The 13,219-nt window shown below is 43.0% G+C and overlaps 2 protein-coding genes across 2 annotated transcripts; one reads left to right on the plus strand and one right to left on the minus strand.

Annotated features, from left to right (window-relative positions):
- The first annotated feature begins 362 nt into the window (after positions 1 to 362).
- LOC110500510 (E3 ubiquitin-protein ligase CCNB1IP1) lies at positions 363 to 2,560 on the plus strand. Its single transcript, XM_021577912.2, has 4 exons — positions 363 to 1,004; positions 1,281 to 1,427; positions 1,713 to 1,881; positions 2,119 to 2,560. Exons 1-4 carry the CDS (start codon positions 708 to 710, stop codon positions 2,286 to 2,288), a joined length of 783 nt encoding a protein of 260 aa, XP_021433587.1. The 5' UTR covers positions 363 to 707; the 3' UTR covers positions 2,289 to 2,560.
- Positions 2,561 to 2,688: 128 nt separating this feature from the next.
- ttc5 (tetratricopeptide repeat domain 5) lies at positions 2,689 to 9,869 on the minus strand. Its single transcript, XM_021577911.2, has 11 exons — positions 9,851 to 9,869; positions 9,359 to 9,427; positions 8,074 to 8,206; positions 7,423 to 7,634; positions 6,658 to 6,802; positions 6,313 to 6,404; positions 6,102 to 6,158; positions 5,858 to 6,004; positions 5,402 to 5,616; positions 3,384 to 3,528; positions 2,689 to 3,099 (listed from the first exon to the last, which is right to left on the minus strand). The coding sequence occupies exons 2-11, from the start codon at positions 9,419 to 9,421 to the stop codon at positions 2,980 to 2,982; spliced, it is 1,329 nt and encodes a 442-aa protein (XP_021433586.1). The 5' UTR covers positions 9,422 to 9,427; positions 9,851 to 9,869; the 3' UTR covers positions 2,689 to 2,979.
- Positions 9,870 to 13,219: the final 3,350 nt, after the last annotated feature.

The raw sequence follows: 13,219 nt of genomic DNA on the forward strand, positions 1-13,219 counted from the left end.
GAATAGGCAAAACGTTACCAAAACTTTCACTAGTAAAAATGGATGCCCTTTCAAATCACATTTTATTTGTCACATGCACCGAATACAACAGGTGTAAACCTTACAATAATACAATGCTTACTACAAGCCCTTTACAAACAATGCATTATTTTACCAACAACGCAGAACTCAATAAAACGTGTAATTATCCTTCCTTGTTATTATGAAGGAATATATTTAACTTTAGTTTTGACTACATAAGTCAACGAGTAATACCTATTTTATTACGTCTATAATAAAGGACTTATTTGATTGGTCCCTTGAAATTTCTAGCAAGCCAATCAGAATTTTCATTCGAGCCCGCTTCAAAGACATGTACTGTAGCTAGCTATTAAACCTTTAGCATCAAAACATTCCTCAAACGTCCTACTTTTGCCCAATTAAACTGGCAAGTTTGTTGAACCCATTGAGTATCGTACACAGCTACATTTTTATAGAGTTGTAGCTAGCCACTAATTTCAGAAAGAAATGTTAGAACTAACGTTACAGGTATTTGTAGTAGCAGTATGACAGTTAGCTAGCATGCTAGTATGCTAAGGATGGCAGAGGTTGGATGTTGCATACCTTGTATTGAGACACGTTACATCATCAACGAAACTTTACATCATCAACCTCTGTGTGAAGTGAGTGTATGAAGTTTCACCAAGTTGTTCTTGTCCCCGACAGCCATGTCTATGTGCGACGACACTCTGCTCTGCAACTACCCAAAGTGTCGGGCGAAGCTGTGTGGGTTCGCCTGGGTCACAGCTTGCTCTCACGCCTTCTGTGACCAACATGGATCCGGAGAGTTCAGCCGCTCCCCGGCAATATGCCCGGCCTGCTCCTCTGCACTCTCGGGAAAGCTGGACATCGTGCGCACTGAGCTGTCGCCATCTGAGGAGTACAAGGCCATGGTGTTGGCGGGACTGAGGCCAGAGACAGTGCTGGACATAAGCGCCCGTGCCCTGGCTTTCTGGACTTACCAGGTATGTCAGTGTGTTGCCTATGACATTCACAGTATGTAATTACTCCATAGTTTATCTCAGGCCTGGTCCAGGAGACCCTCCGGGTATGCAGGCTTTTGTTCCAGCCTGGTACTAACACACTTGATTCTACTGATCAAACCAAGCCTGCACACCTTGTGTGTCCCCAGGACAAGGGATGAAGGGCACAGTTCAAGAAATGGGAGTGTCAAATCTATCTTATACCATCACCTTCTCATGCTTGTGCCCGACATGCGTGTGCATGTGTGTGTGTTGCAGGTGCACCAGGAGCGTATGTTCCAGGAGTACAGTCTGTCCCGGGCCGAGGGTCAGGTGAAACAGATGGAGAAGGTGCTGACCCAGCAGAACCAGAGCAGAGAGCTGGAGCTCAATGCCATGAGAGGGGAGGTCACCTCACTGAAGAAGGTACCACCTTTACGTCACATCAGACCCTGGAGTGGGCAAGCTTAGTCTCCTATTGGGTGCAGGCTTTTGCTCCATTTGCTCACTAACACCTGATTCAACTCATCACAATTAGTGCTGCTCGGCCAGAACAAATGCCTTGCACCCAGAAACCCACTGTGGCCCTTCACCACCCAAAATGAATGCTCAGCCCTAACCATAACCCATTCACTTTTATTTAGCCTTCTTATATACTCTACCTCGTTATCGCCCTCCATCTCCTTGGTATCCCTCTCTCGTCTCTTTCAGGTGATGGAGGAGTACAAGAGGAAGTACAGTGAGGTATCAGAGCGTCTGATGGAGAGGAACAGACAGTACCAGAAGCTACAGGGGCTCTATGACTCGCTGAGGCTACGCAACATGGTGGTGGGGGACAGAGAGGCACCACGCCAGCCAGGACCCCCGGAGTTCAACACAGGTTAGAGGGAGTAGGGTCTGAATCCTGATTAGAGACACATCTTGGGAGTTCTGTCTGTGTAAAATAATGTGTGTATGTCATTAGGAATTTGCTTGAAAGTTTGAGTTCAGCTTACTTGTCTCAACTCAGGACTTCCCCATAGGATTGGTTAAAAACAAGGATTGGTTAAAAACAAAACGTATAAAAGAGGCGTAGAGAATACCAGGTCTGGAGATTCAACCCCTACCCGTTTCCCAGGGGTGGTCAGGAAGCCCTCTCCCCGAGGTAGTCCTCACTTCCTGGGCATGGGCCCTGAGGGGGACAGCCGCCTTTTCTCCTCCCTGGAGCCCGATGCTGGAGCCAAGACCTTCTTCCAGTTCAGCTCTCCTGCCAGAGACAGGGGCCGGGCCTTACTCAAGAAATACTGAGACTAGAATTCCAATTCTAGAACTCCAGGATTAGAATGAATAGAATAATTGTATGTCTGACTGAGGCAACGCTGGTTGGGTACCTGGCTGCTGGATCAATGACAGCATTATCATAGTGTAGACTGTCAGGTTATCTAAGGATGGTTTGATATTCATATTGTAGTTGCCTTTTTCTTACCTGAAGTTACTGTATCTTGACAAAATGCTCTGATACAACATTTATGTTTGCATTGCACTTATTTTGTCAATAAAATTCAGCATGACCATTGTAAGAAAGGTGTATGTTATTCTACTAAAATGTTATTTTTCACTGAAAGGTTTGATTACCTTCCAGTGAAAGAGGATCAACTATATAAAGCATGCATGTGAAATCATGTCCACATTGGAGAAAGACACAATATTTGGGGAATGGGGATGTTTGTTTTAATGTCTTGAACACATACGCCTGACACCATTGTCATCGCAATGAATTATCATATTGTAGGCAGTCATTTACAAAATCCCCCAGCCTCCCTCCCACAAAATACAAAAAAAAGAAATATTTATAAATATGTACAAACAGTGTATTCCTAAAGACTAACATAACAAGGATCTACTATTTACAAAACTCACACGTGAAAACATTTTGAGAAAAAAAAAAAACAGGCACTCGCTCATCATGCTTCTTCCCTCTGCCGCCCTCCTCCTCCTCTCATTCACTCTGGGGTTTGTAACTGACGGAGGCTGCAGTCTGAGCCTGGACATTCTGTCTCTTGCCATTGACGATGAGGAGTAGGGGAGAGTCCACTCGTATACTGCGGAAGTCAAACGTCTGCAGGAGGCACAGGGGAGAAGAGAGAATAGATCAGAGAATCAGAAATGTTGCGAGTATCAAGAATTGCGTTTGTTAATGTAACATCATACCTAATACAGAGAGGATTTGCATCTTTGGACAGTGCAATCACAGTTTGTATTCTAGTCAGATGCTTTGTGTATGTTTATAGCACAAGTACTGCATGTTGTTGTAGACACTGACCTGTTTTCACAATGTTATAACATTCCTATCACAAGTTGTGTGCAGTGGTCCATGTTAGCTGGAGAGAGAGAGAGACTGACCTGGTCCTTGTGGGCTACACTGTGGCGTTTGACCTGGGGCTCTGGGATGACCACTGAGTCGCCAATCAGAACACCCCAACTGTCTGCCGTGTTATAAACCATGATCACGCAGCAGGTCTCCTCACTGTCCACCATGCCAAACGTACTGGGAGAGAGAGAGAGAGAGACAGTCACATTACTGTCTATCCACCATAGAGAATGTACAGTAAGAGGACAACTCATCATAAAACCTCATGTTCAACCAAGGGAATGCACTGTATGGTATGGAGAAAAACATTCAGAATTAAGCAAAAGGACACAAAATGGTATCTACAGTGCCTTGCGAAAGTATTCGGCCCCCTTGAACTTTGCGACCTTTTGCCACATTTCAGGCTTCAAACATAAAGATATAAAACTGTATTTTGTTGTGAAGAATCAACAACAAGTGGGACACAATCATGAAGTGGAACGACATTTATTGGATATTTCAAACTTTTTTAACAAATCAATAACTGAAAAATTGGGCGTGCAAAATTATTCAGCCCCTTTACTTTCAGTGCAGCAAACTCTCTCCAGAAGTTCAGTGAGGATCTCTGAATGATCCAATGTTGACCTAAATGACTAATGATGATAAATACAATCCACCTGTGTGTAATCAAGTCTCCGTATAAATGCACCTGCACTGTGATAGTCTCAGAGGTCAGTCAAAAGCGCAGAGAGCATCATGAAGAACAAGGAACACACCAGGCAGGTCCGAGATACTGTTGTGAAGAAGTTTAAAGCCGGATTTGGATACAAAAAGATTTTCCAAGCTTTAAACATCCCAAGGAGCACTGTGCAAGCGATAATATTGAAATGGAAGGAGTATCAGACCACTGCAAATCTACCAAGACCTGGCCGTCCCTCTAAACTTTCAGCTCATACAAGGAGAAGACTGATCAGAGATGCAGCCAAGAGGCCCATGATGAACTGCAGAGATCTACAGCTGAGATGGGAGACTCTGTCCATAGGACCACAATCAGTCGTATATTGCACAAATCTGGCCTTTATGGAAATTTGGCCATTTCTTAAAGATATCCATAAAAAGTGTTGTTTAAAGTTTGCCACACGCCACCTGGGAGACACACCAAACATGTGGAAGAAGGTGCTCTGGTCAGATGAAACCAAAATTGAACTTTTTGGCAACAATGCAAAACGTTATGTTTGGCGTAAAAGCAACACAGCTGAACACACCATCCCCACTGTCAAACATGGTGGTGGCAGCATCATGGTTTGGGCCTGCTTTTCTTCAGCAGGGACAGGGAAGATGGTTAAAATTGATGGGAAGATGGATGGAGCCAAATACAGGACCATTCTGGAAGAAAACCTGATGGAGTCTGCAAAAGACCTGAGACTGGGACGGAGATTTGTCTTCCAACAAGACAATGATCCAAAACATAAAGCAAAATCTACAATGGAATGGTTCAAAAATAAACATATCCAGGTGTTAAAATGGCCAAGTCAAAGTCCAGACCTGAATCCAATTGAGAATCTGTGGAAAGAACTGAAAACTGCTGTTCACAAATGCTCTCCATCCAACCTCACTGAGCTCGAGCTGTTTTGCAAGGAGGAATGGGAAAAAATTTCAGTCTCTCGATGTGCAAAACTGATAGAGACATACCCCAAGCGACTTACAGCTGTAATCGCAGCAAAAGGTGGCGCTACAAAGTATTAACTTAAGGGGGCTGAATAATTTTGCACGCCCAATTTTTCAGTGTTTGATTTGTTAAAAAAGTTTGAAATAGCCAATAAATGTCATTCCACTTCATGATTGTGTCCCACTTGTTGTTGATTCTTCACAAAAAAATACAGTTTTATATCTTTATGTTTGAAGCCTGAAATGTGGCAAAAGGTCGCAAAGTTCAAGGGGGCCGAATACTTTCGCAAGGCACTGTATCATTATTTAAATGCATAAAGAAACATGTATGCAAACAGACACACAAAGTGCACAGCAGGTCCCACATTACAGATAGCATTCTATCACTAGAAGGTAGACTCACAAGGCCATGCGTCCCTCGGAGGCCAGGCTGAACACCACCTTGCCCAGGGCAGCCACCCCAGTGTTGTGGCCGTGTGTCAAGGCAGACAGGTTGCGGGGCTCCAGGCTCCCAACGCGGCCTGCGGGGGAGCGGAACTGAGGGGAGGAGCACGGCCCCAGGGCCGACGTGCTGAGGTTGGAGAGCATTGTCCGCAGGCGCCGGGCCTTCACCTTCCCCTGTAGGGGTGAAAGAGTAGCAGACTAACAAGTGAGAAAGAATAGTACTCTGCCACCACCTACTGGTGATTTAAAACACAATTTCCTTTGCATCGGTAAATGGTAATAAGAAATGCGTTTGTATTTATTTATTGAGTTTATATCCTAGACAGATCCCATGAACTGCTGATAGATGTAGTTTGGAGACTGATGTGCCCTGTGCAGTTTATCTATGAGAATGTGGGTGGTTATCCTGTCCTACCTTGTTCTCTGTGAGTGCTGTGAGTTTCTCCAGGTATTCCATCAGCTGCCTCTCCCTCTCTGGAGGCTCCTCCCATGCGGGGTCCAGTGCCGCAGCCCGGCTGTACCCCCCCAGCGCAGACCCAAACATCTCCTCATACTGGAACAGCTGAAGGAGGGGACACAATCATGCATTTTTCTGATGTAATTCATGTCTCACATGCCTAGTGTAACAATCATATCAGAATATGTAAACAATGTGTTACCGTGGCTCTGTTGAAGTGTAGATCAGGGTTGGAGTTTTCTGTTCGGTCCACTTTCTCCTGAGAGAGAGAGAACAGAGAGGAAAGGAATTATATAGGGTTGCTGAACAACGATTATTGCCTGAGAATTAAATTGACTTGCCCATACTGTCCAGTCAGGCTTTTGTAAAAAAACAACCCAGTTTGGTGTGCGTGTGTGGACATAATAACTCACAGCCTGTGCATAGGCACTCAGAGCCTGTTGAGACATCTGTGGATTCTGTCCGCAGGTGAAGAACAGGGAGATGTAGGCGTTTCCTAGGATGTCTGTCAAAAAAATGCCAATAACTCAATGTTCCACTCATATTCAGCACTAGAAGACATTCTTCTCATACCAGTCATTTACATAAACTGCTGATCTTTTATCCTCTCTTTTGAGAACGTGAATTACAGCCAAAATCATTTCCCACCATGCTTAGACCCATCCACATCTCCAACGTATGTAACTGTACCCATACTCCACCCCAGTAACCCCATGTGAAATGTGAATATCTGTTATGAGACTACCAATCATACTCACACCAGGAGGTGCCGTCTGTGACGTCCAGCTGTACAGCCTGCCTGGCCATGTCCACACTCTCCAGGACCCTCTTCCCCTGCTCATCAACGCCCGGTAGCTGCCTCAGCACCATGGACAGACTGCGCAGAGACACCTTGTTTTTTTTCTGGGAGGGAGGGAGAAAATATATGTGATGAGTATAATCCAGATAAAACCAGGAAATCCACAGCCTGTGTGGTCCAGCACAATTATGCCAGATTTGGAATGGGTTCCAATCCGGCACACTGCCCTTTGACTTCCTCTATAGTGCCCATCTTTCCATCACTGTACTCTCTCTTCAATAAAGCAAAATATATTGCCCAACTCCTTAAAAAAATATTATAAATGGATATTGGTTTGGGGGTAGGTCAATGTAAATGATTTAGGAATAGAGGATAAAAGAGACCTTTGTGAACAAAAGATGTGAAGTTAAAAAGAAAGAGAGAGACAAAGAAAGGTGGAAACAATGGGAGAGGAAGAGCTATGGCTTGGAAGGCTGAGAGAAACAGCTGTTGTTTGTGTAGGACTAAGGCTATAACCAGTGTTGCACGCTTTACATGCATTCTATTCATGTTATCCTCTCAGCAAGTCTCTACTGAATACCTTGTTCTCAACACAATAACAGTACCACGACACTGACATCGCTCTCTCCAGTTAACCTTAAGAGATTTGCGATTCCTGCGGTCTATAAATTAAATAACGCGCAGCTATGCAAATAAAGTGTATAACTACTGTATTGTTGCTAACCTGCTGCAGGGCTCCAGTGAAACAAGTCTTGGCGGTGGTCAGGTCTCCTTTCTTCCAGTACTGCTCCCCCAGGATATTCCAGCCCTCCACCAGCCCAGGTTCCAGCTTCACAGCCCTGGACAGGCACTCCTCGGCGGTGGTGCTAAACTCTGGTGCCACCCCCAGGCAGCGGCCCCGCAGCAGCAGGAACTCAGCGCTGTGCTTATACGACTCTGGAGAAGACAGAGAGATTATTCTGTAGTCAATTGAATTATTTTGTGTTTGAAGATGTAACCCCACATATTAGATATCAAATGGAGGCAAAGCTCAACTCAGTCAGCACTGTGCTTATGTAACCTCGTCCCCAGGCTCAATTGCTACTGTATGAGAGAGCTGGCTGGTGGACGACAACAGCGCTTATAAGACTAGATGAGATGGCTGGACACAAATAGTCTTAGTTATGTAAGTCATTGATGAATACATAATGCATAAAGACACCCCTCTCCAGTCAGGCAAGTGTGAGTACTGAATAGTGCAGTAAAATATATGTGTAGCTAAAAATTGAAATGCCAAATGGATACAAAGCTATCATGCAAAATGTCAGTATATTATTTTTTACATGTGTAGTTACTAAATAGCAGCACACCTTCCTTTTCTGTTCTGTCATCTCACCTTCTTTCTCCCTAAGCTTCGTTAGAGTCTTCTCCATCTCCTGTGCCACATCACTCTGTTTCCTCCCTGCATCCTCCACACTGTGAGTCTCAAAGTAATGATCCCGAAAATGATACAACTCATCCACTAGTTCCTGACCCAGAAACAGAGATGGAAACTGGTATTGATACCATGGTATTGATACCAGAGAAAGAAACTTGATGCATGATTAGAGGCAGATGATGATGCAAGAATATGATTTTGCAATGTGCTGCTGAATAGGACTGGACTGCAAATTTACTTGATGAGGCTAGGATCCTTGCATGAGTGGGTGCATGCATGCTCATTGGCAATGAGGGATCCATTACATTACACATAAGAGTTATTGGAAGAAGGCGTCTTCTGTAAGAGTGAGTTTTATTAAGAGCCCCAACGAACATCAACATGCATGTAGGGTTTTGAAAGCGAAGGACCGTATCAGTGAGAAATGTTTCATTGATACACACCTTTATAGGGTTAGTGTTCCCACAGATCGGATATCCATGTTACAGTAGACAGACAGAAGACACAGGGGCAACCTGTGCTAATTAGCTATTTGGCATGCCCCCGAACACCTGTGTAATGGAAGAAGGCTGCCAGAAATGTGTTGTCACTGAAAAATACTATCGGCTACAACTGTGATAAAGCCGGTTAAAACATCGATATGAAAGTAAAAGGGCTTTATGTTTCTAAAACTGTATCACAATTTAGAATCGATTCACGTTAAGATGGAGTATTTGGTTGCTTTATCTGCCAGATGCAGTATCAATATAAGGTCCTGACCTTGGACCTTAAGAAGTAACGATAGACCAAGGTGTATTTTTTAAAGAGCCTATGAGGTATGATGACGCAGCAAGTTTAGCTAGCTAATTTATTTGGCTGCATCATGGCTAGCTGTCTAACGTTAGCAAATGGAGAGAGATTGTAACTAAGAACGATGCACACCATCCAAAGCTAGCTAGCTAACGTTAACTAGCTAACTGAGGAGCTTGATGCATAAACATATAGAGAAAAATGACGACTCGGCAGATTTAGAGACAACCAACTCGGGATAGCTAAAAATCAACCACAAACAGATTTTGGTAGATTAATGACCGTCGGTGTCAGTTGTTATAGTAACGAATCTGGAGGAGAGCGAACTAGCTACCATCAAAGGGAAGATGTTATCTGTCTAACTTTAGACAAGACCTTCATTAAAATAGTCAGGTTAAGAAACATCATGACAATATATTACATGTAGGGATTATAGCATTATCTTTTGCAATACCTTTAAAATCTGTAGGTCATCTTTCTCAGCCGCAGGATCACCATCCTTATCCACTTCCGCCATCTTTCCCTGGTGGTTGTTGGAAGAATTCAAGAAAACTAAATTGAAAACACAGCACCTGCTGGCCTAGAGGGGTCAGCAGTAGGAGGATATTACCATATTCGTTGCTAAACAACTCTTATTTAGTGAATGTACTAAATCGAAGTTTGTATTATTATTATTTATTTTACCACAGACTGGTAACTAATGAACTATCTAAATGTGGATAGTTGTTGAACAATAGACATTAAAACAAGCATTTCGCCGGAAGTGTCCCCTTTCGAACCGGAAATGTGTCCGTTTCCAAAACACATCCGTCTTCTGCTCATTTTAACAAATCTATTTATTTTAAATAGCCACGACCTAACATAACCTAAACATATCATTTCAACTACTTCTGCGAGGTGAAAAATCCTACTTGCAATAAAATCGTATGATTTCAAAAAAAGTTACCTGTTAGATGTTCCTCCAACAAGAGGGAACAATTCATTTATTGTTGTTGCCGTGTCCACACATAGCTATTGGTCTACATTATCCCGCTAAACTAACCGAGCCGGTACACTTGATAGCAGTAAATCGCCGCGTGCCGCTTAGGTCGCCCATTTCGCTTGTGGGCGTGCTGGCAGCAAGTTCAATTGTGCGTCAAAAAATCAGCATTGCAAGTTTGTATGAAGGTCTGGTTATTAAATGGGTACATAGTTCAATAGTAATATCCTCTAAAATGCTCTGGTGACAAACACACTTTGCTGCCCTGTTGTCCACATGGCTGGGAGAACATATTCAACTAAGTCAATATGTTACATTTCAAAAATGTTTTTAAAAAACGATGTATTATTAGCTAATTAGCTACAGTGCAGGCTAACTCAAATGAGCTGCTAAATGAGCTAGCTAGCTAACAACAGTTGAAGTTTACATACACCTTAGCCAAATACATTTAAACTCAGTTTTTCACAATTCCTGACATTTAATCGTAGTAAAAATTCCCTGTCTTAGGTCAGTTAGGATGACCTTATTTACTTTAAGAATGTGAAATGTCAGTAATAGTAGAGTGATTTATTTCAGCTTTTATTTCTTTCATCACATTCCAAGTGGGTCAGAAGTTAACATACACTCAATTATAATTTGGTAACATTGCCTTTAAATTGTTTAACATGGGTCAAACGTTTTGGGTAGCCTTCCACAAGCTTCCCACAATAAGTTGGGTGAATTTTGGCCCATTCCTCCTGACAGAGCTGGTGTAACGGAGTCAGGTTTGTAGGCCTCCTTGCTCGCGCACACTTTTTCAACTCTGCCCACAAATTTTCTATAGGATTGTGGTCAGGGCTTTGTGATGGCTTGACTTTGTCCTTAAGCGATTTTGCCACAACTTTGGAAATATGCTTGGGGTCATTGTCCATATGGAAGACCCATTTGCGACCAAGCTTTAACTTCCTGACTGATATCTTGAGACGTTGCCTCAATATATCCACTTCATTTTCCTTCCTCATGATGCCATCTATTTTGTGAAGTGCAACAGTCCCTCCTGCGGCAAAGCACCCTCACAACATGATGCTGCCACCCCTGTGCTTCATGGTTGGGATGGTGTTCTTCGGCTTGCAAGTCTCCCCCTTTTCCTCCAAACATAACGATGGTCATTATGGCCAAACAGTTGTATTTCTTTTTCAGACCAGAGGACATTTTTACAAAAAGTACGATCTTTGTCCATGTGCAGTTGTAAACCATAGTCTGGCTTTTTTTTTATGGCGGATTTGGAGCAGTGGCTTCTTCCTTGCTGAGCGGCCTTTCAGGTTATGTCGATATGGGACTTGATTTCTGTGGATATACAGTGCCTTGCGAAAGTATTCGGCCCCCTTGAACTTTGCGACCTTTTGTCACATTTCAGGCTTCAAACATAAAGATATAAAACTGTATTTTTTTGTGAAGAATCAACAACAAGTGGGACACAATCATGAAGTGGAACGACATTTATTGGATATTTCAATTTTTTTTAACAATTCAAAACCGGAAAAATTGGGCGTGCAAAATTATTCAGCCCCCTTAAGTTAATACTTTGTAGCGCCACCTTTTGCTGCGATTACAGCTGTAAGTCGCTTGGGGTATGTCTCTATCAGTTTTGCACATTGAGAGACTGACATTTTTTCCCATTCCTCATTGCAAAACAGCTCAAGCTCAGTGAGGTTGGATGGAGAGCATTTGTGAACAGCAGTTTTCAGTTCTTTCCACAGATTCTCGATTGGATTCAGGTCTGGACTTTGACTTGGCCATTCTAACACCTGGATATGTTTATTTTTGAACCATTCCATTGTAGATTTTGCTTTATGTTTTGGATCATTGTCTTGTTGGAAGACAAATCTCCGTCCCAGTCTCAGGTCTTTTGCAGACTCCATCAGGTTTTCTTCCAGAATGGTCCTGTATTTGGCTCCATCCATCTTCCCATCAATTTTAACCATCTTCCCTGTCCCTGCTGAAGAAAAGCAGGCCCAAACCATGATGCTGCCACCACCATGTTTGACAGTGGGGATGGTGTGTTCAGCTGTGTTGCTTTTACGCCAAACATAACGTTTTGCATTGTTGCCAAAAAGTTCAATTTTGGTTTCATCTGACCAGAGCACCTTCTTCCACATGTTTGGTGTGTCTCCCAGGTGGCTTGTGGCAAACTTTATAAACAACACTTTTTATGGATATCTTTAAGAAATGTCTCTCTTCTTGCCACTCTTCCATAAAGGCCAGATTTGTGCAATATACGACTGATTGTGGTCCTATGGACAGAGTCTCCCACCTCAGCTGTAGATCTCTGCAGTTCATCCAGAGTGATCATGGGCCTCTTGGCTGCATCTCTGATCAGTCTTATCCTTGTATGAGCTGAAAGTTTAGAGGGACGGCCAGGTCTTTGTAGATTTGCAGTGGTCTGATACTCCTTCCATTTCAATATTATCGCTTGCACAGTGCTCCTTGGGATGTTTAAAGCTTGGGAAATCTTTTTGTATCCAAATCCGGCTTTAAACTTCTTCACAACAGTATCTCGGACCTGCCTGGTGTGTTCCTTGTTCTTCATGATGCCCTCTGCGCTTTTAACGGACCTCTGAGACTATCATAGTGCAGGTGCATTTATACGGAGACTTGATTACACACAGGTGGATTGTATTTATCATCATTAGTCATTTAGGTCAACATTGGATCATTCAGAGATCCTCACTGAACTTCTGGAGAGAGTTTGCTGCACTGAAAGTAAAGGGGCTGAATAATTTTGCACGCCCAATTTTTCAGTTTTTGATTTGTTAAAAAAGTTTGAAATATCCAATAAATGTCGTTTCACTTCATGATTGTGTCCCACTTGTTGTTGATTCTTCACAAAAAAATACAGTTTTATATCTTTATGTTTGAAGCCTGAAATGTGGCAAAAGGTCGCAAAGTTCAAGGGGGCCGAACACTTTCGCAAGGCACTGTAGATACTTTTGTACCTTTTTCCTCCAACATCTTCACAAGATCTTTTGCTGATGTTCTGGGATTGATTTGCACATTTCAGACCAAAGTACATTTCATCTTTAGGAGAAAGAATGTGTTTCCTTCCGGAGCAGTAGGACGGCCGCGTGGTCCTAGGGTGTTTATAATTGCATATTATTGTTTGTACAGATGAATGTGGTACCTTCAGGCATTTGGAAATTGCTCCCAAGGATGAACCAGACTTGTGGAGGTCAATTTTTTTTTCCAGAGGTCTTGGCTGATTTCTTTTGATTTTCCCATGATGTCAAGCAAATATGCACTGAGTTTGAAGGTAGGCCTTGAAATGAATCCTCAGGTACACCTCCAATTGACTCAAAT

This window comes from Oncorhynchus mykiss, chromosome 21 (assembly GCF_013265735.2).
Source record: "Oncorhynchus mykiss isolate Arlee chromosome 21, USDA_OmykA_1.1, whole genome shotgun sequence".
Taxonomy (NCBI): domain Eukaryota; kingdom Metazoa; phylum Chordata; class Actinopteri; order Salmoniformes; family Salmonidae; genus Oncorhynchus; species Oncorhynchus mykiss.

Bases quoted from the DNA above. Each gene is read 5' to 3' on its own strand.
- LOC110500510 (XM_021577912.2), top strand. From the start codon at position 708: ATGTCTATGTGCGACGACACTCTGCTCTGCAACTACCCAAAGTGTCGG. The intron at 1,428-1,712 runs GTACCACCTTTA...CGTCTCTTTCAG, and splicing joins AGGTCACCTCACTGAAGAAG to GTGATGGAGGAGTACAAGAG. The intron at 1,882-2,118 runs GTTAGAGGGAGT...CCCGTTTCCCAG, and splicing joins ACCCCCGGAGTTCAACACAG to GGGTGGTCAGGAAGCCCTCT.
- ttc5 (XM_021577911.2), bottom strand. From the start codon at position 9,421: ATGGCGGAAGTGGATAAGGATGGTGATCCTGCGGCTGAGAAAGATGAC. The intron at 6,159-6,312 runs GTGAGTTATTAT...TCTCTCTCTCAG, and splicing joins TGAGTGCCTATGCACAGGCT to GAGAAAGTGGACCGAACAGA. The intron at 3,529-5,401 runs GTGAGTCTACCT...TCTCTCTCCCAG, and splicing joins TCCGAGGGACGCATGGCCTT to TACGTTTGGCATGGTGGACA.